Source organism: Lepus europaeus, chromosome 1 (assembly GCF_033115175.1).
Source record: "Lepus europaeus isolate LE1 chromosome 1, mLepTim1.pri, whole genome shotgun sequence".
NCBI classification, from domain to species: domain Eukaryota; kingdom Metazoa; phylum Chordata; class Mammalia; order Lagomorpha; family Leporidae; genus Lepus; species Lepus europaeus.
The window spans coordinates 104,109,113-104,130,506 of NC_084827.1; the positions used below are offsets into that span (position 1 = coordinate 104,109,113).

Sequence of the window (21,394 nt, forward strand, 5' to 3'; positions counted from 1 at the left end):
GTTCTCTATTCTCTATTATCTTAGTTCCCTATTATCAGCCTACTTTATCAGTCTTTTTTTTAAGATTTATTTATTTACTTGAAAGGCAGCGTTACAGAGAGACAGAGGCAGAGGCAGAGAGACAGAGAGAGAGAGAGAGAGAGAGAGAGAGAGAGAAGTCCTCCATTCACTGGTCTTCTCCCCTTATGGCCTCAACAGATGGAGCTAAGCTGAAACAAGCCAGGAGCCAGGAGCTTCCTCTGGGTCTCTTCCAGTGCAGGGGCCCAAGGACTTGGGCCATCTCCTACTGCATTCTCAGGCCATAGCAAAGAGCTGGATTGGAAATGGGGCACCTGGGACTTGAACCGGCGCCCATATAGAATGCTGGCACTGTAGGCAATGTCTTTACCCACTACACCACAGTGCCAGTTCCTATCAGTCCTAAAACTTGCTGATTCTACTGTGTTCTGATAAAAGAAGGCATTATGAGAATCTTGTTGCATAAGACATAATGAAAATTCATATTAAAATGCCAATAAGTTACATAGATTTCATTCCTAGATATAACCAATCAGTCTTAGAATTTGATAACAGCACATTATCTCTTGGATTTTAAACTTCTAAGGAGACGTTAAAATATCAAATGTATTTTTATTTACAGCATATTGTTCTGAAAAACATGAAGTAAAATGCAGTTCCTGAAAATTAAAACATGAATATATTTACCTATTTATCCACAGTTATCAAAAATTGTAAGAATAAAAATTCTTTATTTTTAGGCACTTCTAATTTTAATAGATTGGGTGGGTGATGCTACACATGATTTGGAGGAGAGATCTCTTTAAAAGAGTACAATTTTCCTTAAATGATTATATTAAAGCTTATTCATGTATGAAGAAACCTGTGTAATAATTAAGATTTGCCATTTTAACATGGTATTTACAATAAATAAAACAGATAATTACATATATCATTGCTTATTTTTAAAAGACTGACAAAAAAAAAATTAAACTCTCCTTGGCAAGTGGAATCTGTGTAATAGCAGAAGCGGGAAACCTGCAGGATGTGGCTCATTCTCTGTGTGCATGATGCAGAATTGCTCTAAGCAGTAAGCTTACTGTTTTCAGACAGCATTAGCAGCATCAGTAAACACAACTGTGTCAGCCTTCTTAGTACGGGGTGTTTGTAATTGCACAGGGGAGACCATAAACAGTCCATGAGATTTGCTATCTTGGTGATGGCTTAAATAGATACTAATGGAGAGATTTGCTGTTTGATATTTCCTTCACTAGCCCTGAAGATGCTGAGAGATAGAGATGGCTGTGATTATCTTTTCTAAGACAGGAATTGCAATCGTTAAGGGTTTCTGGAAATAGAAAGGTCATGCAGTCTGGAACCTGTGAGCCTTTTCAATCTCTAAGTCATCAGGTATGGCATTGCAAATTTTGGTGTTCCTATTAGAATGTAGGTTATTGCTTTTGTTGGTTCTTTGTTATTTAGGATATATCAATCAATGTAATTGTTTTTTTTTATCAGATTTTCCTTAGGTTATTTGAAAAAGTCCTATTTATAATAATTGATAGCAGCTAAATAATATGAATTTGTTAAATGTGTATGTGTTTGAGTTGTGCTTAGTTTTTTTTGATGGGGGGATGGAGATTAAAGGAAGAGATTCTTTCTATGTGACTAAAAGCAAGATTTGAGACTCTTCAGAATTTTCCAGATTAACCTAAATATAGTTAAATTGCACCTTTTACTTCAAGGGATAAAAATAGCACAAACTGATAAAACTGATAAGAATACATTATATCTAGCTACTTATATGTGATACACAACAAACAATTTTTATCAGGAATTTCTTAAGCATAGACATCAATGCTACTGCTATCATTGTAGTATATACCACACAGCAATAAAAGTTTTGTGAGTACTATTGTATTTCTCATAATCTGGGCTGTAAACTAATTTCCTGAAATTTATAGTGCAGTATTTATTTAGACTCTTTTTAAAGGCTTTGGTTGTACTAATTTCTTAGATCTATTGAAATACTGTTACTCTGATGCAACAGTACGTAGACACCTGCTAAGACACTGCTTATAGATGAAAACAAACTAGAAATGTGTTTTCACAAAGAAGGCTTGTGACATTTAAGCTTGTTGCAGGTTTTTGACCCAGAGAGAGACGGCATTGGCTTACTTTCATTTTCAAAATGAAAGGACATGACTACATTGTGTATGCTAGCTACGAAGAGTAGAGAATCATCACTGAAAATAATTTGAAAATATATAACCACTTTTGGCTTGAAATTCTGCTTGTTTTAAACTATGTTTCTCTCTCAAGGTATAATGCATTTAGCTTTGCTTTGCTATAGCATAATCGCAGAATTATATTCTTGTGTAATAATCCACCAGGGCTTGACATTCATATTTTCAAGAAAATATTATTTATTTATTTTTATACTTATATAGTTCTGCCCTAGTTTTGGAGAACTTATTAGATACTCTGTATTAAAAGTTCAGATAGATAAAAATGTAGCATTTTTCAACAGAAACATACTTTCTTCTTCATAAATCTGTACTATGATTATGATTTAATGCCTCATCAGGGTAAATGACACAGTATTAAAAATGAATATATCTAACAAAGTCTGAAACACTAAATTGATTCAGTTAAGGAGTCAGTTTCTCCTTTTTTTTAATTAAAAACACACCGAAAGAATTCTACCTAGTGATATTGGCTATAATTTATATGTTACTCAGGCTGCTTAGCCAGCTTATATTCTTATTAGTAGGGAAGACTGCCATATTCTTAAGCTTGATTAATTTTGGAATGACTTGAATATACCTTTTAGTTGCTACAAACCCATTTAATCTGTTAGAATTTATTTCCAGTATTTGCATGTATTAGTCACCATGAGTACATTCTGTTTCTTGGCATTGCTTTGAGATTCCTCCAGGCATGGGTTTCACAGCATCCTGTTAATTTTTCGTTGCATTTATGACCTTCCAAAAGAACAAAACCATAAAGATTTTTGATTAGTTTTCTTAAATGACATTTAAATAAGACTATCGCAACAGTTTTGGAAGGTAAAAAGACTTATTGTCTAGTGTTATCTTTTTTTTTTTTTTTTTTAACTAACCAGAGACTAACTTCTGTTACTGTGTCAAAATACATTATATTAAAAAGTAGATGGGTTAGGCTGTTGTGGACATTTAAATGTGATGTCAATCTTTCTTCCTGTTCCACAAGATGATCTTGACCTTTTGAATGTCAAGATTGATTATAAATCTGCCTGGTAACAATTGGTCATCTTCTTTTTACAAAGGTTGTTTGTGTCTGTAGTATTTTACATGTGAGTTTTGTCATACGTTATAAAGATTTCTAAAGGTTAGCTGTCTGTAAACAACAATCTAGGTAATTTTGTTCATATTTTTGAGGAGATTATGAGAAAAAGTATACCAGGAACTCATATTTTGAAGATTGTTCAAAGACGGTATACTATGATGAGTTTTCATCTATAAGCTGATGAATCCTAGGATGAGTTATGTATAACTATTATTTTTACATAAATTTCTTGATAATAGATAAATAAAAGGTAGGTCAAATTGTATAATCATGCATTCTATAATTTTATTGACAGCAACATTAATTTGTTGAACCAGGGTATTATCAACTGCAAATCAGTAAAATACTCTGTACATTTTATAAGCCATTGTTGTCAGTTATTTTTGAGAGCAAAGGTGGACATATAGTCCATTGACAAGATGCAGAAGCGAAGACCCCAAGATTCAACTTAAAATAGGGACATTTCAAATTCAATCTAATTCCAGGATAGATGGGTATAATTAAATGCAATGGAAATGGATATTTATTTCATAGTTAATATTGGAAATAAAGAGTTGCAGGTCTGGGACTATCCATCTAGGTAATCTGAAAAAATGGAGAAAATAGGATTCACGTTAGACTCTGAGAAAGGGAATTAGAAAGAGCTAGTATGGCTTAACCACTGGCTGGTGGAAAGTAGACTGATATCCTCTTGCTTTTCATACCAGTATGCCTGCTGAAAGTAGCAGGGAGATAGGTAAGCCCATGCAAACCCTTGTTTCCCCAGAATTCCAAACTGCGCATGGTAGTCAGTAGTGCACCTGAAGTGCCTGTTTTCTTGCATTGGAGCAATAGAAATCGATTCACAAATTCTTCTTTGTTAGTCATATGAAGCCGTATAGAATGATAGCAAAATATCCATACTTCACTGGGTTCAAATTTTAGCTGTCCTAACCAACTGTATGATCTTAGGTCTGTTTCCTCAGTTGTAATATAGGGATAGTAATGGTAACTACATCAGAGCAGGGAAGATTGAATTAATGTATGTAAAACTCTTTTAAGTGTAACAGGTATATAACAAGTGCATTATTGTCAACATTATTTGTTGGCAGACTTTATTATCCATTCTAAGAGCTGGGATGGGCTGTTGGCAGGCCTTGTAATGAAAGGCATACATAGTTTTGCTCCCCATGCCTCACTCCCCTTAGCAAATAAATTAAACCAAAAACATATACTACACTAAAATAAAAATGAGTATAAAAATACAAATGAGTAGCTTCTACCATTGATCCAGCTCCCTGATAATGTGCCTGGGAAACAGCAGATGATGGTTCAAGTGCATGAGTCCGCACCATCCCTGTGGGAGACCAGAATTGAATTCCTGGCTCCTGGCTTTAGTCTTGCCCAGCCTGGGCTGTTGCAACCATTTGGAGGAGTGATCAACTGATGGAAAATCTCTCTGTCTTTCCCTTCCTCTCTGTCTCTCCTTCTCTCTGTTTGCCATTCAAATAAATAAATCTTTAAAAAGTATGAAGAATAGGGGCCAGCACTGTGGTGAAGTAGTCTAAGCCCCCACCTATGGCACAGCATCCCATATGGGCACCAGTTCATGTCCTGGCTGCTTCTCTTTGATTCAGCTCTCTGCTGTGGCCTAGGAAAGCAGTATATGTCCAAAAGCTGAGGCCCCTGCACTTGGGTGAGAGACTTTCAAGAAGCTCCTGGCTCCTGGCTTCAGAGTGGCCCAACTCCAGCCATTGTGGCCATTAGGGGAATGGACCAGCAGATGGAAGACCTTTCTCTCTCTCTCTCTCTCTTTAATCTTAAAAATTTATAACAAATAATATGTGCATCTGATTAAATCCTAATCTTTACTGACAAAAAGTTGTGAATTGATGAAAAACTACGTTTTTTGCATTTGCTTATGCCACTGATTTAAACTCCACAGTAGTCCTCCTTCTCTGATATGCTTTCAATGGTTTCAGTTATCCAGGTCAACTGTGTTCCAAAGATATTAAGTAGAAACTTTCAGAAATAAGTGATTCATAAACTGTAAATAACTCTTGTTATAGTATATTCCTATAATTGTTCATTTTTAAGCTATTGTTAATCTTACTGTGCCTAATTTATAAAATAAATTTTATCACATGTATGTATGTAGGTATGTATGCATGCATAGGTAAAAAACATGATATATATAGGAATTGTTACAATTTTCTATTTCAGGCACACTATGGAGTGTTGGAATGTATTCCTCATGGAAAAGGGATACTTGCTTTTCTATGTAATACTAACTATTTCATTCAAGACAGAAAGCTTACTAGGCTTTTGGACAAATTTAACAACAATTTCAGAACACTTTTGGTTATAGTTAAAGGTTAAAATTAAGATTTAAAAATCAAGGTTTAAAGAAATCATAGACACACATTTATACAGTTTAGATTTAATGATCTGAGTTATTTTCTTTGCCATTAGAAATGTCTCAAACAAAAACTGTCACTGAATACAAAACAATTTGTGTTAGTATTTCTGTTTATTAATTGGTTTCTGGATTCTAGATGAAAGACTAAATTGACATATATTATAAATATAATAGCATATATGTGGATAAAACAAAGTCCCTATTTAATAGAATATAATATTTTTAATTGCTGGTGATTAATGTAAAAATGTCTATCTGCTTAAAAATTATAAATAACTTGGGCCTCCATGGTGACATAGCAGCATAAGCTGTAGCCTGCAATGCTGGCATCCCATATTGGCATTAGTTTGAGCCCCAGCTGCTCCACTTCCAGTCCAGCTCCATGCTAAAGCTATCTCTTTCTCTACCCCTCTTTCTGTCTCTCTGTAATACTCAGACTTTCAAATAAATAAATAAATCTTTAAAAATTATAAATAATTCCTAAGTACAATTGGTTCATTTAATATTTTGTTGAAATTTTGTGACATTTCTGAATTTGTTTTCTCTTGCTCAATTTTCTCGATATGCAGCTATTTCGTAAGAATTGCTAACAGATCAACTGAATCTCAGGACAACACAATTTGTAAATGCAAAGAAACAAGCATACACAACTTTGCAATGTTCTAGTAAGCACAGTGCTGGGCAATAATATAACAACCAGTAGATCCCTGTCTTCAGGAGGCTCAGGTAGTGACTTATAAACCATAAATACAAGTAAGTCATTATAACAAGTGAGAAGTAGTGTGTACCATAGAGATTCACAACAGAGATGAGATAGTAACAAATTATTCTGCTGGAGTTCAGTGGGCAGAATACTTCTCGTTGAATGAGGAGAGAAGAAGAGAGGCTACATGGAAAGATGTAGAACTATGGAAGTAGCATCTGAATGGACCCTGATGACCAGACAAGTTAGGGAAATGATCAAATTAGGAAAAGGAACAACCTATTAAATGTAGGGAGGTAGGAAGCAAATAATGTTCTTGGGTGGTACAGAATAGCCCATTCTGGCTGTAGCCTGGTAGGATGATTCAAAGGGCCACAGAAAAAATTTGCTGGGACCAGACAGTGTAGAACATTAAATGTTAGATTATGATTTGTGAACTGAGAACATTTCCTTGCTGATCTACTTACTCCTTGGGGAAAACAAAATCAAAACCAAAAGAGCAGTCTCTATATTTTGAAGTCGTTTGCAGAGCTCTAACTCTCTTGAGACTTAGAAAATGAAAATTAAATTCCTGAGTAGATTTAGTAGTTAGTAGACAAGGTAGGGGGTAAACAGAAAATGAAGGGTTTTAATAAAATTCCCCATCAGAGTTGCATGTGAGAGCATTTCTCAGTCTACCCACAGCACTCAACAGTCCTAGATTTCAGATGCTAAGAGACCTCCTGCTTGTCCCTGATGTAAACTCTGCTTTATTGGTAGATAATCTGATTTAGTTTTAGCTTTGTTTTTGACATTTACTAGACCAAGGACAATCTAATGGAATAGTTTTAATACAGTGAATGCTCACATCACTATGGTGAATATTTGAATAAAAAGGACTTTGTATTAGAGAAAATTTGAAACAGCAATTACTCTAATTGTGGAAGTCACTATATATTTTAGCTTTGCTCTTTGTTTATTAAGAAATCACAATGTAGACTATCATTGCTAATCTTGCATGTTTCTTCCATACACCAGAGGCATTTTCATATTGCCTGCAGTTAGTAAAAATGCTGGGTAACATCCAAGAGTAGATTTCCCTTTAAATGTGACAGCTGGGATGTGACTTTTGGTATCAGATCTAGGAAAGTATTGTTTGTATGTAGGAATTATCAAAAAAATTGGATTCTCATTCCCTAATATAAAGATGTTAGGAATGAAACTCTAGGACTCCACAAGGGTGAAATAAAATAGAACAAGACAAAGGTGCTCTTCTGACTATTTTTAGAACTATAGCAGACCCAAAAATTGAGAATAATCTCTTTTTTTTCCTGTAGAAATCTGCATGGTTTGAAAATTCTGTTTTTGAGAAATTCTTCTGAGGTTATACTGACTAATTGTTGTGACTTCACATTTCCTGAGAAAGAGCCATATACATGGTTAGGGATCCCCAAAATATTTGTTTTAGAATCATAGACCATTTCTGGAAGAAATTGCTTTAAGAGTTTTAACTTTTGAACACTGATCCCCATCCCCACCCTCATCATGCTCTGCCAATGCAGATAAATGATGTAGGGAAAAAAAGACCCTTTGAAGGAAGGAAGGAAGGAAGGAAGGAAGTAAAGAAGGAAGGCGGAAGGAAGGAAAAAAGAAAGGGAAAAAGAACAAAGGAGGGAGAAGGAAAGATGGGGGAGGTAGTAAAATATTATATTCTTAGAATTGTATCTATGAACTACACTGACTATTCTCTTTGCATTAATATCACAGTAACATAAGAATTGATGAGAATTGTGTTGTAGTAATTATCATGTATTTGCTGTGACCCTGAGAATCTAATGTATTAATAAATTCCTTATTTTTTAAGAAAAAGAATTTTAAAAAGACTTTTTCTTGTCTTTAAAAAATGGTACTACAGGAATATCAATAAGAAGTTGAAAGATAATAGAATATTCCTTCATCAAACTCCTCTTCCTAGAAGGCAATTGAGTTTGACTGGTTTTCATGTGTTGCCTATAAATGTGTACCATTATTTCTACCCATGTCTTTTATCAAATTCATTCAATCTCATGAGATTTATTGAGTCTATTGAATAATATACTCTTGTGTGGATCCCATCACTTCCAGTTTGCTGGTAGTTTTTATTTTATTCCCCCCCCCTTTTTTTTTTTGACAGGCAGAGTGGACAGTGAGAGAGAGAGAGACAGAGAGAAAGGTCTTCCTTTGCCTTTGGTTCACCTTCCAATGGCCACTGCGGCCGGCGCACCACGCTGATCTGAAGCCAGGAGCCAGGTGCTTCCTCCTGGTCTCCCATGCGGGTGCAGGGCCCAAGCACTTGGGCCATCCTCCACTGCACTCCCGGGCCACAGCAGAGAGCTGGACTGAAAGAGGGGCAACTGGGACAGAATCCGGTGCCCCAACAGGGACTAGAACTCCGTGTGCCGGTGCCGCAGTCGGAGGATTAGCCTATTATTTTAAAAATTAAAGGAAAGGAAAAGAATGGAAGGAGAGGGTAGGACAGGTGGCAGTATCATTATCTTCTTAGAACTGTATCTATGAAACACATGAAATGTATTCTATTTATAGTAAAAAAAGCCTAAAACAAAAAAAAGAATTTCTAAATTTTTTTTTGCATCAGAATATTTCTTTTCATTACATTTTTTCTATAAATGTTTTGAAGTACCTTTATACACACACACACACATACACACAGACATGTGTATTTAAAGCACACTATATACACACATTTAGTACATATATGTGTGTTCATACCCACTTTAAATACATATAGTACACTGAAAAAGAAATTAAGTAACTTGCCTAATATTCAAATTGTCAGTGAAAGATAGGATGATAATGGATTCAAACCAAGAGGTCTAGCCGTAGCACTCTTGCTATTAATCACTGTGTGATGTTGCTTCAGGTTATAAACCTGCATGCAATAACCACATGTAAGTGAGTGTATCCTAACCATATATAATTAAGTGCAAAATTGAGACAAAAGCCATTGGTATCTCCTCCCTTTTTATTGGATGTCCCTGTCAGAAAGGGTATTATCCAAAAGACAGTAATAAATGTTAGTAAGGATGTGGGGAAAGGGAAGCTCTTTTTTTTTTTTAAAAAAAGATTTATTTATTTGAAAAAGAGTTACAGATGGGGGGAGGGAGGGAGGGAGGGAGGAGGAAGAGAGAGAGAGAGAGAGAGACAGAGAGAGACAGAGAGATCTTCTATCTGCTGATTCACTCACCAAATGACTACAATGGCTGGGGCTGTGCCAAGCCAAAGCTAGGAGCCAGGATCTTCTTCCAGGTCCCTCATGTGGGTGGCAGGGGCCCAAGCTTTTGTACTATATTCTACTGTTTTCCCAAGAGCATTAGCAGGGAGCTGGATCAGAAGTGGAGCAGACAGGACTCAAAATGGTGCCCATATGTAAGCCAGCATTGTTGTCTATGGCTTAACCTGCTCCTCCACAATGCTGGATGCAACTTTCATTTATTTTATTAAGCAAGGGTACTTCAAAAAAGTTCATGGAAAACATATGTTATCTTTTTTTTTTAACTTTTATTTAATGAATATAAATTTCCAGTGTACAGCTTATGGATTACAATGGCTCCCCCCCCCATAACTTCCCTCCCATCCGCAACCCTCCCCTCTCCCGCTCCCTCTCCCCTTCCATTTGCATCAAGATTCATTTTCAATTCTCTTTATATACAGAAGATCAATTTAGTATAAAGATTTCAACAGTTTGCACCCACATAGAAACACAAAGTGAAACATACTGTTTGAGTACTAGTTATAGCATTAAATCACAATGTACAGCACATTAAGGACAGAGATCCCTAATGAGGAGCAAGTGCACAGTGGCTCCTGTTGTTGACCCAACAAATTGACACTCTAGTTTATGGCGCCAGTAACCATCCTAGGCTGTCGTCATGAGTTGCCAAGGCTATGGAAGCCTTCCAAGTTTGCCGACTCTGATCATATTTAGACAAGGTCATAAAAGACAGAGTGAGGATAGTAACCAATGATCCTAAGAGTGGCATTTACCAGGTTTGAACAATTATACAGCATTAAGTGGGGAAGAGGACCATCAGTACACACATGTTGGGAGTAGAGCCATTGGTGGTAGAGTAGAGGTTATGATTACAAAGGAATGAGGCCCAAGTGCACTAGACAGGGCCTAGAACAAAGGACAGAATCATTATTAGAGGAGCTAAGAAAGGTGCTGTCTAATTTAATTCCATTGTTCTACAAACTTTTAAGGTACTCTTGTACTCTTTTATGATTTCCTTCTACTAGAAACACTCTGTATACAATCATTAACATTGTCCCTGTCATAGATGCTCAATAATTGTTGGGGGTTTTGGTAATTATCCTACTCCTTTTTGATAACTTCTTCTCAATCTACTCTAATGGGTACAACCCACTGTTTGAAAATATTAATCTAATCTATAGCCATAACTTAAATTTCTTATCAGTGGTGCTTAATTGTGCCTCTGTATCAGAATAAAATTTGTAGCTTTTAAATAACATTGATGCCCCAAAGTTATTTCAAAAGTGCCAGATATGGATTTCAGTATTTCCCAAACTCATTGTAAGTGTATTTAATGAGCAGTCAAGACTAGGAACTGCTATTTTACACAGATAGTTAAAATCTATAGCTTACCTCTAGCTAGTGTTCCAGCCAGTATATCCTATTAGACATCTCTACCAGCTTGTCCTGTATCTATCTCAAACTTCGTATGGCCCAAACTAGATGTACTGTGTCTTTTTCCTTTTTTTCAAAAATAGTCTTTGTCTTTCACAGCATGAAGAACTGAGAATCACCCTCAACATCTTTAACCCAACCTCAAATCCAACTCCTGTCCAAAACCTGTCCCTCTTTTCCCATTCTCCATTGTTTTAACTTAGATGTGAGTTCACATTTATTCCAAATTGAAATATTTTAATCATTTCTTAACTATGTTTTTCTTTCCCTTATTCATCAACAAACCGATTCACTTATCATTCAGCCACCGGAGTACTCATTCTGAAATGAAACCATGAACAGACATTTTCTTACTTAAGCTTATTCAGGGGTTCCCCATTTCCTTTAAGATAATTTCCAGAATTCTTTACATTGCTTAAACAGCCTTTAACACTTATCTCCTGCCATATGCCAATGTATACCCTTAATTTCATTTGTACTAAGACATTTGTAGTTTCCCTACATGAACATTCATCACTGAGTGATTTGCTAAACTAATACTTAGTGAACACTTCTTAGATGCTAAATTCTGGTGGATCAATAGTGAACAAAATAGATACAACTTTATGTCCAGTAGAGAAGAGAGTTAATGATTAAAATAAATCAAGTGTGAAGGGTATAACAGGAGAAATGAAAATAAAAGGTGCTATATGAATCTGACACATAGAATTTAACAAGTCTGGGGGTTGTCAAGAAAAGCCTGTCTGAGGAAGTGATATTTAAACATACTCATTTTTAGTTAAACTTAATTTTAGATCCTACTAGTTATAAAGAGATAGGGTCTCAAACTTTTAAAAATACTGTCTTCAGTCTGTAATGACATTGGCCCCTCATTTCTCTTTGTTGTTGCCAGATAACTCTTTCTTATGTCTCAAGATTTATTAAGATTAAGCATCATATCATTGAACATTCCCTCATCCATTCTGAGTGATTTAGGAGCTTTTTCCTTATGTTCTTCTGGATTCCAGTATTTACCCTAAGTAAAGCACAGTAAAGGCTGTATTTAACTCATTGATTTCTTCTGTCTAGACTCTGAACTGTTTAAGGGCAAAGATAGTATTTTTATTTCTTTAAACAAATCTTAAGTTTTTTTTATATTTGAGAGTTATTTATTGTATTTGAGAGGCAAAGGGACAGAGAGAGAGAGATACAGGTAGACAGAGAAACAGACAAGCAGATAGAGAGCTCTGATCTACTGGTTTACTCCCCAATGCCTGCAGCAGCTGGGGTTGGGCCAGGGCCGGGGTTGGAGCCAGGAGCAGGGAATGCAATCCAGGTCTTTCATAAGGGTGGCACAACCCTGATTAACTTGAACTATCACTACTGCCTCTTAGGGCCTGTGTTGGCAGGAATTTGGAGTCAGGAGTCAGAGCTGGGAACCAAACCCAGGCACTCAGATGTGAGATTAAGTGTCTTCACCACTAGGCTAAATGTCTGCTCTCATTGTCTTTTCTTTCTTTAAAACCAGCACTAATATAGTACTTGGAATGTAACTGCTTAACAATTTTTAAAATTTGCTTATTTATTTGAAAGCCAGAGTTACAGACAGAGAGAGGGAGAGACAGAGAGTGATCTTCCATCTGATTCCCTAAATGGCTGCAATGTTTGGAGCTGGATTGATCTGAAGCCAGGAGGCAGGAGCTTCTTCTGGGCCTCCCATATAGGTGCAGGGGCCCACACACTAGGGCCATCTTCCACTGCTTTCCCAGGTGCATTAGCAGGGAGCTGGACTGGAAGTGGAACAGCTGATATTCTAACCGGTACTCATATGGAATGCCAGCACCAGAGGTGGATGCTTAACCCACTACACCACAGCACCAGCCTCGTAACAATCTTTTTTGTTAAATAACAAAATGGAGATTAAGAAAGAAATGTTCTTGGAAAAATATGACCTATATCAGTTTGGATATTAGTAGGAATTCATATTAGCTGAGGTATGTAAGTAGGGCTGGATCAGACCCTAAATTATTTTTAAGTTAAATTAGAAATTTTTGATTTTATGTTTAACCAATAAAATACCTTTGAGTGTTGCATCATGGCTAAAAGCACTGACTTGCCTTCAAGCCCAGTCTGTATCTCCTAAGTGTTCCTGGGAGTTTTTTGTATAAGCCTCTTTAAGTTTCTGATATTCATCTGTTTTGCAGATTGATGAATGTGAATTATTATTATCTTGCTATTATGTGTACCACTAAGAAAAATATGACAAGTAAAGGACTGAGAGTTCCAGAATGTAGAATTTAAATTGTCCAGTGATTGACCATTCAGATGTCAACCAGAAATCAAAATATTAATTCTAGTTCCAGCTCTACTATTGATTTAAATGTGTCTTCATTTCTTCCCACAAGAAAAAAGTGTTAGTATTAATGCTTTCCTTACTGTGATGTTATAACCATTTGATATTAAAAAAAAAAAAAACAACCTGGCAGGTTTGAAAGTAAGAATTTATATTCTTTGAGATATGGATACTACCATGCTTTTGCATAGACTGTGTTATCTGTCTGTAATGCTCTTGTTTAGCCTGTTTGTCCTTTAAGGATCTATTGCGGAATAATTAGTGTGAGTAGATGCTTATTTATATATCCATTAGAATATTAAAGTGACTTCTGATTTAATACCTTGTGTAACATTTAACACTAAACATATTTGTATGTCTTCTCTCTTAGAACATAAAATCATAGAAAGCAAGTATCTTTAAATATCCACATTACCTAACCTAGTACAAATTCTGCCACATGATAAATGATTAGTAAATACTGCCTTAATTAATAATGTTTTATAAATTAAATAATACTAAAAACGCTTTAGGGCAACAAAAAGAAAATTACTAAAGCTCATTCAGGGGTTGTTTACTGTGGATTAGATATTAGAAAAATGTATTACCAATTATAGTAAATAATAGTAGCAGAATAAATATTAGTAATATAATAGTAATGAGAATAAATATTGTTCTGGTTGATGTATTGCTCTGAAAACATAATAAAGGTGAAGTACATTTTAGGTAAAGTTAGCAGATAGAACACATACAGCTACTTTGTTTTCCTTCAAAAATGCTATTAAAATGATTAAATATAAGGATATTTCAAGACTTTTCTGTCTGCCAAAACTAATGAATATGGAGCAAATGAAAAATGGAAAAATAAAATGACAAAACTTTGTGAGTAGAAAAGTGAAAAGAAAATGCTAAGTGTCATGGCCTACTGAGAGGACAATGATAACGCAGCTTTGGCAAAAGCTGAGAACCAATCTAGTTTTTACTGCAGCATCCCCAAAGCTCTGGGTACCTCTGGAAGAATCAGGTTGCTAAAACAATAGATTTAGAAATGCATCACATTTCCAGATCCCCTTATTCCCTGACTTTAGTCAGTCAGGCAAATCTTCTACCACCATTCCTACACAAGACTGGAGTGGATTTAATACTCTGGAGGAATTTAAGAGTCTTTTGGACTGAGTAACCCAGGTACAGTTGAGGGCAGAAAGCACTGTATAAAAACAGTTCAATTCAGTGAGAATGCTATGATCCCCTTTCTCTTCTTTTACTTTGATCTTAAAGGCTGCCAGCCATGCCTTCAAACACCAGGAGGCACATTGGAGGGTCTTTGTGAACTCTAACCAGCTCAAGAGGAATACCCCAGACACACAGAATACTTCATAATGTTTGTGGAAAATGCAATTAAAAATATATTTATTTTGTTGCAAAATATTTTGAAAACCAAGCATAATTCTTTTATTTTCCATTTATTCTTTGAAGATCCTTTATGTGCATGGATTTCAAGTTGTTTGCACCAAAATAAACTTCTCTTTTAGTTTCATTTGTTCCATTAACTTTGTAAAGCACCCCTGTTGAAGTAGCCAAGCCAAATCACTTCACAAAATACTCAAAGATTATATGCTCCATCTACACACTTGAAGCTACTGAGTAGTCTTTTAGTTTTATACTTTTAAACCTGAAAAAACAAAGATTATGAGATCTCTGAAGAAAACTCCTAGCATAAAAGGTGAAAACCAAAACAAATGAAAGAAAAAATCTGTTGGGATCAGAGAGTAAGATGGGAGAGGAAACTTGGCAAAATTTGTTGTTAATACCCTAGAGAGCTGAGACAAGACATTGTATCCATTATACAAAAAGAATGCTATTGTACAGGAACACTGGAGCACAAATAAAAGTTATTGGAAGTTAAAAATATGATAGCTGAAATGAAAAACTAAACACAAAGCATGGAAGATAAAAATGAGGTGATTTTCAAGGAAACTGAGAGAAAGATGGAAAATAGGGACAGAAAGAACACTTTAGAAGACAGAGAGTCCGATATATGAAATATAAGTTCCAAAATGAGAAAACATGGAAAAGAGAAAAAATAATCCAAAATAATGTTTAAATATGAGCATATTTCAAAAAGTTCATAGAAACTGAATTAAAACATAAGTTTATTTTGGTACAAAAAATTCTGAAATTTGTGCAGTTTTTTTTTCATAATATGCATTTTTCATGGCTTTTCCCAAGACCCCTCAGATGTATGGATTCAATTTTACACCAAAATAGACTTATCTTTGAATTCTATTCTCCATTAATTTTTTGAGGTATGTTTGAAGGGCATGTATGTTGAGAGCTCATCGAGTGCTTGCCACAGTAAATAAAATTAGCAGGTAAACTATCACAAAATTTCAGAAAACTGACAGTAAGGAGATCTCAAAATCTTTCAGAAAGAGAATTGATAAACTTTTAACAAGTCTGAAAAATAAAAACAGCAGACAATTTTTTTTTTTATTTGACAGAGTTAGTGAGAGAGAGAGACAGAGAGAAAGGTCTTCCTTCCATTGGTTCACCCCCCAAATGGCCGCCACAGCCAGGAGCCAGGCCCTTCCTACTGGTCTCCCATGCGGGTGCAGGGGCCCAAGCACTTGGGTCATCCTCCACTGCCCTCCCGGGCCACAGCAGAGAGCTGGACTGGAAGAGGAGCAACTGGGACTAGAACCCGGCACCCATATGGGATGCCGGCACCGCAGGTGGAGGATTAACCAAATGAGCCAGGGCACCGGCCCCAAAACAGCAGACAAATTAACAATATCAAGAATGAAAGAGGAATTATTATAGACTGTAGACATACAGTGTTAATAATGGAATAGTTGGAAAAACTATGTATATAAAGCTGTCCACCTCCTTGAATGGATCAATTCATTATAAATCACATAGTACTAAAGCTCAGCTGAGTCAGGTAAACAGCATACTCCTGTAAGATGTAAATAAGCAGAATGCATAGATACAGATGAAGTTTCACTGGAAAATTCTTTTTTTTTTCTTATTTCTAAGAGATGGAGAGACAGAGAGAAATCTTCCATCCGCTAATTCACTGGATCCCCAAGTGGCTGCAATGACCAGTGCTGGGCCAGGCTGAAGGCAGGAGCCAGGAGCTTCATCTGGGCCTTCCACCATGGGTGCAGGGCCCCAAGCACTTGGACCATTGTTAACTGCTTTGCCAGGAGCATTGGCAGCAGTGGATCAGAAGAGGACCAGCCAGCATTTGAATCAGTACCATTATGGGATGCTAGTATTGCAGGTGGCAGCTTTATATGGATTTACATGAATTTACTTTATACACATAGCAATACGTCACTAGCAAATTATATAAAAATTAATGAAGAAATAACACCAATTCTATTTCTTCAAGGAAATATAAGAGGAGTGAACAATTCCCAACTTACATGAAACCAGAATTAGCTGAGAGCTGAAGGATGTACCAGCTTTGGAGAGTGAGGTGAGAGTAGATTACAGCAGACCATGCCACTGGTGATACTGCTACAGGGAGAGCCTTGAGGACCACTTTGTTTTGATTCCAGACTGGAACCCTAATGTAGAACAGGGTACCTGCCTAATTCTATGGAAGAAAAGCACGTTTGTTTCTTGCCATCCCATCCCAAAAGGACGCCTGGAGTCCTGAGGGGAGATGGTGCCATTTGACACATGTGCTCTTGTTAGCACATGTGACCAGGGTATTTTACCAGAGAAAAAAAAAATCCACGTTCCCCATTGACTTTGAGCTTGGCTGGGAGGGTTGATGGGAGGTGGGCCCCCACATAGGCCAGTGAGGTTCCCCCTTCCTCTCAACATAACACAGGAACCAGGACTCAAACTGCCCAGGTGGAACACCCACAGGCAGCAGGATCTGGGAACGTATCTTCTGTGTCTGTGGACAGGAAAGGCTAGCAGGACAGAGCACATCCTCTGCACCACAACTGTGGAAGCCTCCTGTGCCGTGACTGGGAACTCCGTGATTGCACCCTATGGTGCGAGGTATAGCTGGGACCCTGGGCTATACCCAATGTGTCTCGTGTCAGAGGCTCAGAGTTCCCTGATTGCATGGGATGGGTCATTGTAAGGGGCTATTTAGGAAGAGAGAAGGTTTACTTCACCTTACAGTTTTGGATGTTCACAGTCAGATCAGGTGGTTCATATGTCTGGTGTCTGATGATAGAGGAGGATCACACAACAAGCCAGGAAACACACATAGGCTAAACATCACTTTTGTAACCAATGTTCTTCTGAGAACTACCTTTAAATTGCACACACAATGCCTTAAAGGCCTCCCACTGGGTTGAACTCCTTAATGCCTCAATTACATCAAGTCTTCACTCTTAACCCATTAACCATTACATTAATCCATTAACTATTAATTAATTAATTTATTTTTATTTTTGACAGGCAGAGTTAGACAGTGAGAGAGAGAGACAGAGAGGAAAGTCTTCTTTTTTCCATTGGTTCACCCCCCAAGTGGCCGCTGTGGCTGGCACGTTGTGGCCAGCACGCTGCGCCGATCCGAACGCAGGAGCCAGGTGCTTCCTCCTGGTCTCCCATGCGGGTGCAGGGCCCAAGCAGTTGGGCCATCCTCCACTGCCTTCCTGAGCCACAGCAGAGAGCTGGACTGGAAGAGGAGCAACAGGGAAAGAACCGGTGCCCCAACTGGGACTAGAACCCGGAGTACTGGCACCAGAGGCAGAGGATTAGCCTAGTGAGCCAAGGCGCCATCCAATCCATTAACTATTAATATAAAACTTTGGGAACTAAGATTCTAATACATAGGCCTTTTGGGAACATGCTAACTATTATTAAAACCATGACAAATCTATATCATAGAATAGATACTAGATTTTGGAAACCTAACTTCAAAGAAATACACTAATATAAAAAGATGAGATTTTTAATTTTATGGAAGTATGAAATTTCCAATGAAATTAAAAGTTAGGCTTCACTGAGGCATAGATTCCAATTCAACTACTATTTATTGAAATATTATAATCTCTGATATGATGCTTTCCCATGTTTTCCTATTTAGAAAAGCATAATACAATTAGAGGTTAAGCAGCTGAGCTTTCAGTATATGTATTTTATTTTAACTTACATGATAATGAAAAAGTGAAATGACAGAAGAATAAATAATGGATGCATATGTTGAATATAAATTGAATCTAAATGTTCAATTTTCCTAATTTTTATAATTTAAAAAAAAGTAATGAGATGGATAGAAAACCAAGAAGTCAAAATCCTGAGGTGTTATTTAATTAAATAATAGGAAAGCATTAGTAAAGCTAAATATGAAAATCATACAGCAAGTGAGGTGTTACAGGCTTGGAAATTTCATGTTTTAGTGTAGTGAAATGAGTAAAATTAATCTTATCTATTAAATATTTTAATATTAATGAGAATTAACACTTCTGGAGCCCTTGGAAATAAAGACTAGACAATTAAAAACTAGATCTTAGAACGTACTCATAAAATACAACTGTTCTTATATTTTTACTACTCAAATTGATATTAGAAAATGTTTCAGTCATATTAACCAAGACACTAATCCATAGATTGATAGAGACTGTCTCTTTTATGGGGAATCTTCTTCAAAAGTGTTCCATATTTATATTTTATTAGTTATTCACTTCTTTCACATGTCTAGAAGCTTTTTCTGTACCTTCTTTTTTTAAACTTCTGACAGAAATTAAGCATTTTAGTTAATCATTCTGTTGAGAATGTTTTGATTAACTTCTTGATGAATTTTCTTCCTCACCATTTTTTACTTTACCCTTCATTTTGCATGATTTTTAATTGTTGTTTCTTTGTCAAAGTCAGGTACATAGGTGGTCATTTTGATTTCATGTCCATTTCCTCAAAATTTAAAATCATGAATTTTTATTCATTAAAATAAATATGACACATAAGTATAGGTCAGACACATAGCAGGAAACAGATGGTCACTCAAAATGGGAGATAAAAAGAGTTTAATAGAGGAACTATTTTAAAGCTGTGGGCAGAATAAAGGGATATCAACTAGGGTTGATCAACTAGGGTTGGTGATGCATAGCAGCATGAATTTGTTGCTACCCATAGGCCTAAAGGAGGAAGGTGGTGGAGTTGTTAATGAAAACTGGCAAAAGCTATGGCTGTAGAAGAGTAAAATGAGAAGACTTTGGTCTTTGATAGGAGAACCCAGCCATGGCTCAACTGTGTCCCAACAAGTCCATCTTTCTTCTCCAATCCTCCAATTGCCTACCGTTATCTCTCAATGACTGAACTCAATTGAAAGATAGAAGGCAAAAAACCTGGGAACACAGTCCATAAAGACAGAGCATGGTGAAGAGTGGAAGGTGGATCTGTAATGCTTAGTGAAGAATATATAGTTCCCCCTCTGTATTCATTGGTCCTGCATTTGCAGATTCAATTAAGGATAGATGAAAAATATGTTTTAAAAATTATGTATGTACTGACCATGTACAAATTATTTCTTGTCTCTAAACAACACAGTATAACAACTATTTACATAGTATTAGATAGTATAAGTAATTTGGAGATTATTTAGAAAAAAATGTATGTAGGATATATACAAATACTATGCCATTTTATCTAAGAGACTTGTACATCCATGTGCAGTTCTGGAACCAATCACTTGAACACCTAGGTAGGACTCTACATCACAACATAGTGTTCTAAACTGGTTGCTTTTTAATTTTTTTTAACTTTTATTTAATGAATATAAATTTCCAAAGTACAGCTTATGGATTACAATGGCTTTTTCCCCCCATAACTTCCCTCCCACCCACAATCCTCCCTTCTCCCGCTCCCTCTCCCATTCTATTCACATCAAGATTCACTTTCAATTATCTTTATCTTTATATACAGAAGATTGATTTAGTATATATTAAGATTTCAACAGTTTGCACCCACACAGAAAAAAAGTGTAAAATACTGTTTAAATACTAGTTATAGCATTAATTCACATTGAACAACACATTAAGGACAGAGATGCTACATGAGGAATAAGTACACAGTGACTCCTGTTGTTGACTTAACAATTTGACACTATTGTTTATGGCATCAGTAATCTCCGTAGGCTCTAGTCATGAGTTTCCAAGGCTATGGAAGCCTCTTGAGTTCGCTGACTTTGATCTTATTTAGACAAGATCATAGTCAAAGTGGAAGTTCTCTCCTCCCTTCAGATAAGGGTACCTCCTTCTTTGATGGCCCGTTCTTTCTACTGGGATCTCATTCACAGAGATCTTTCATTTAGGGTTTTTTTTTTTTTTTTGCCAGAGTGTCTTGGCTTTCCATGCCTACAATACTCTCATGGGCTCTTTAGCCAGATCCAAATGCCTTGAGGGCTGATTCTGAGGCCAGAGTGCTGTTTGGGACATCTGCCATTCTATGAGTCTGCTGTGTATCCTGTTTCCCATGTTGGATCATTCTCTCCCTTTTTGATTCTATCAGTTAGTATTAGCAGACACTAGTCTTGTTTGTGTGATCCCTTTGACTCTTAGACCTCTCAGTGTGATCAATTGTGAACTGAAATGGATCACTTGGACTAGTGAGATGGCATTGGTACATGTAACCTTGATGGGATTTTATTGGAACAAGGTCATAGTCAAAGTGGAAGTTCTCTTCTCCCTTCAGAGAAAGGTACCTCCTTCTTTGATGACGTGTTCTTTCCACTGGGATCTCATTCACAGAGATCTTTCATTTAGGTCATTTTTTTTTTGTTGTTGTTGTTTTTGCCACAGTGTCTTGGCTTTCCATGCCTACAATACTCTCATGGGCTCTTCAGCCAGATCCAAATGCCTTAAGGGCTGATTCTGAGGCCAGATTGTTGCTTAAGACATCTGCCATTCTATGAGTCTGCTGTGTATCCTGCTTCCCGTGTTGGATATTCTCTCCCTTTTTTAGTCTATCAGTTAGTATTAGCAGACACTAGTCTTGTTTGTGTGATCC

General features: G+C 36.5%; 1 protein-coding gene across 2 annotated transcripts in view; it reads left to right on the forward strand.

Moving 5' to 3' along the window:
- The first annotated feature begins 1,332 nt into the window (after nt 1-1,332).
- The window catches only part of SLC4A10 (solute carrier family 4 member 10), a 229,346-nt gene continuing 209,284 nt past the window's right edge, over nt 1,333-21,394 (forward strand). For both annotated transcript variants that reach the window (XM_062199976.1, XM_062199985.1), the window contains exon 1: nt 1,333-1,407. In XM_062199976.1, the coding sequence (XP_062055960.1) occupies nt 1,363-1,407 (45 nt within the window). In that variant the 5' untranslated portion in view covers nt 1,333-1,362. The remainder of the gene's footprint in view (nt 1,408-21,394) is intronic.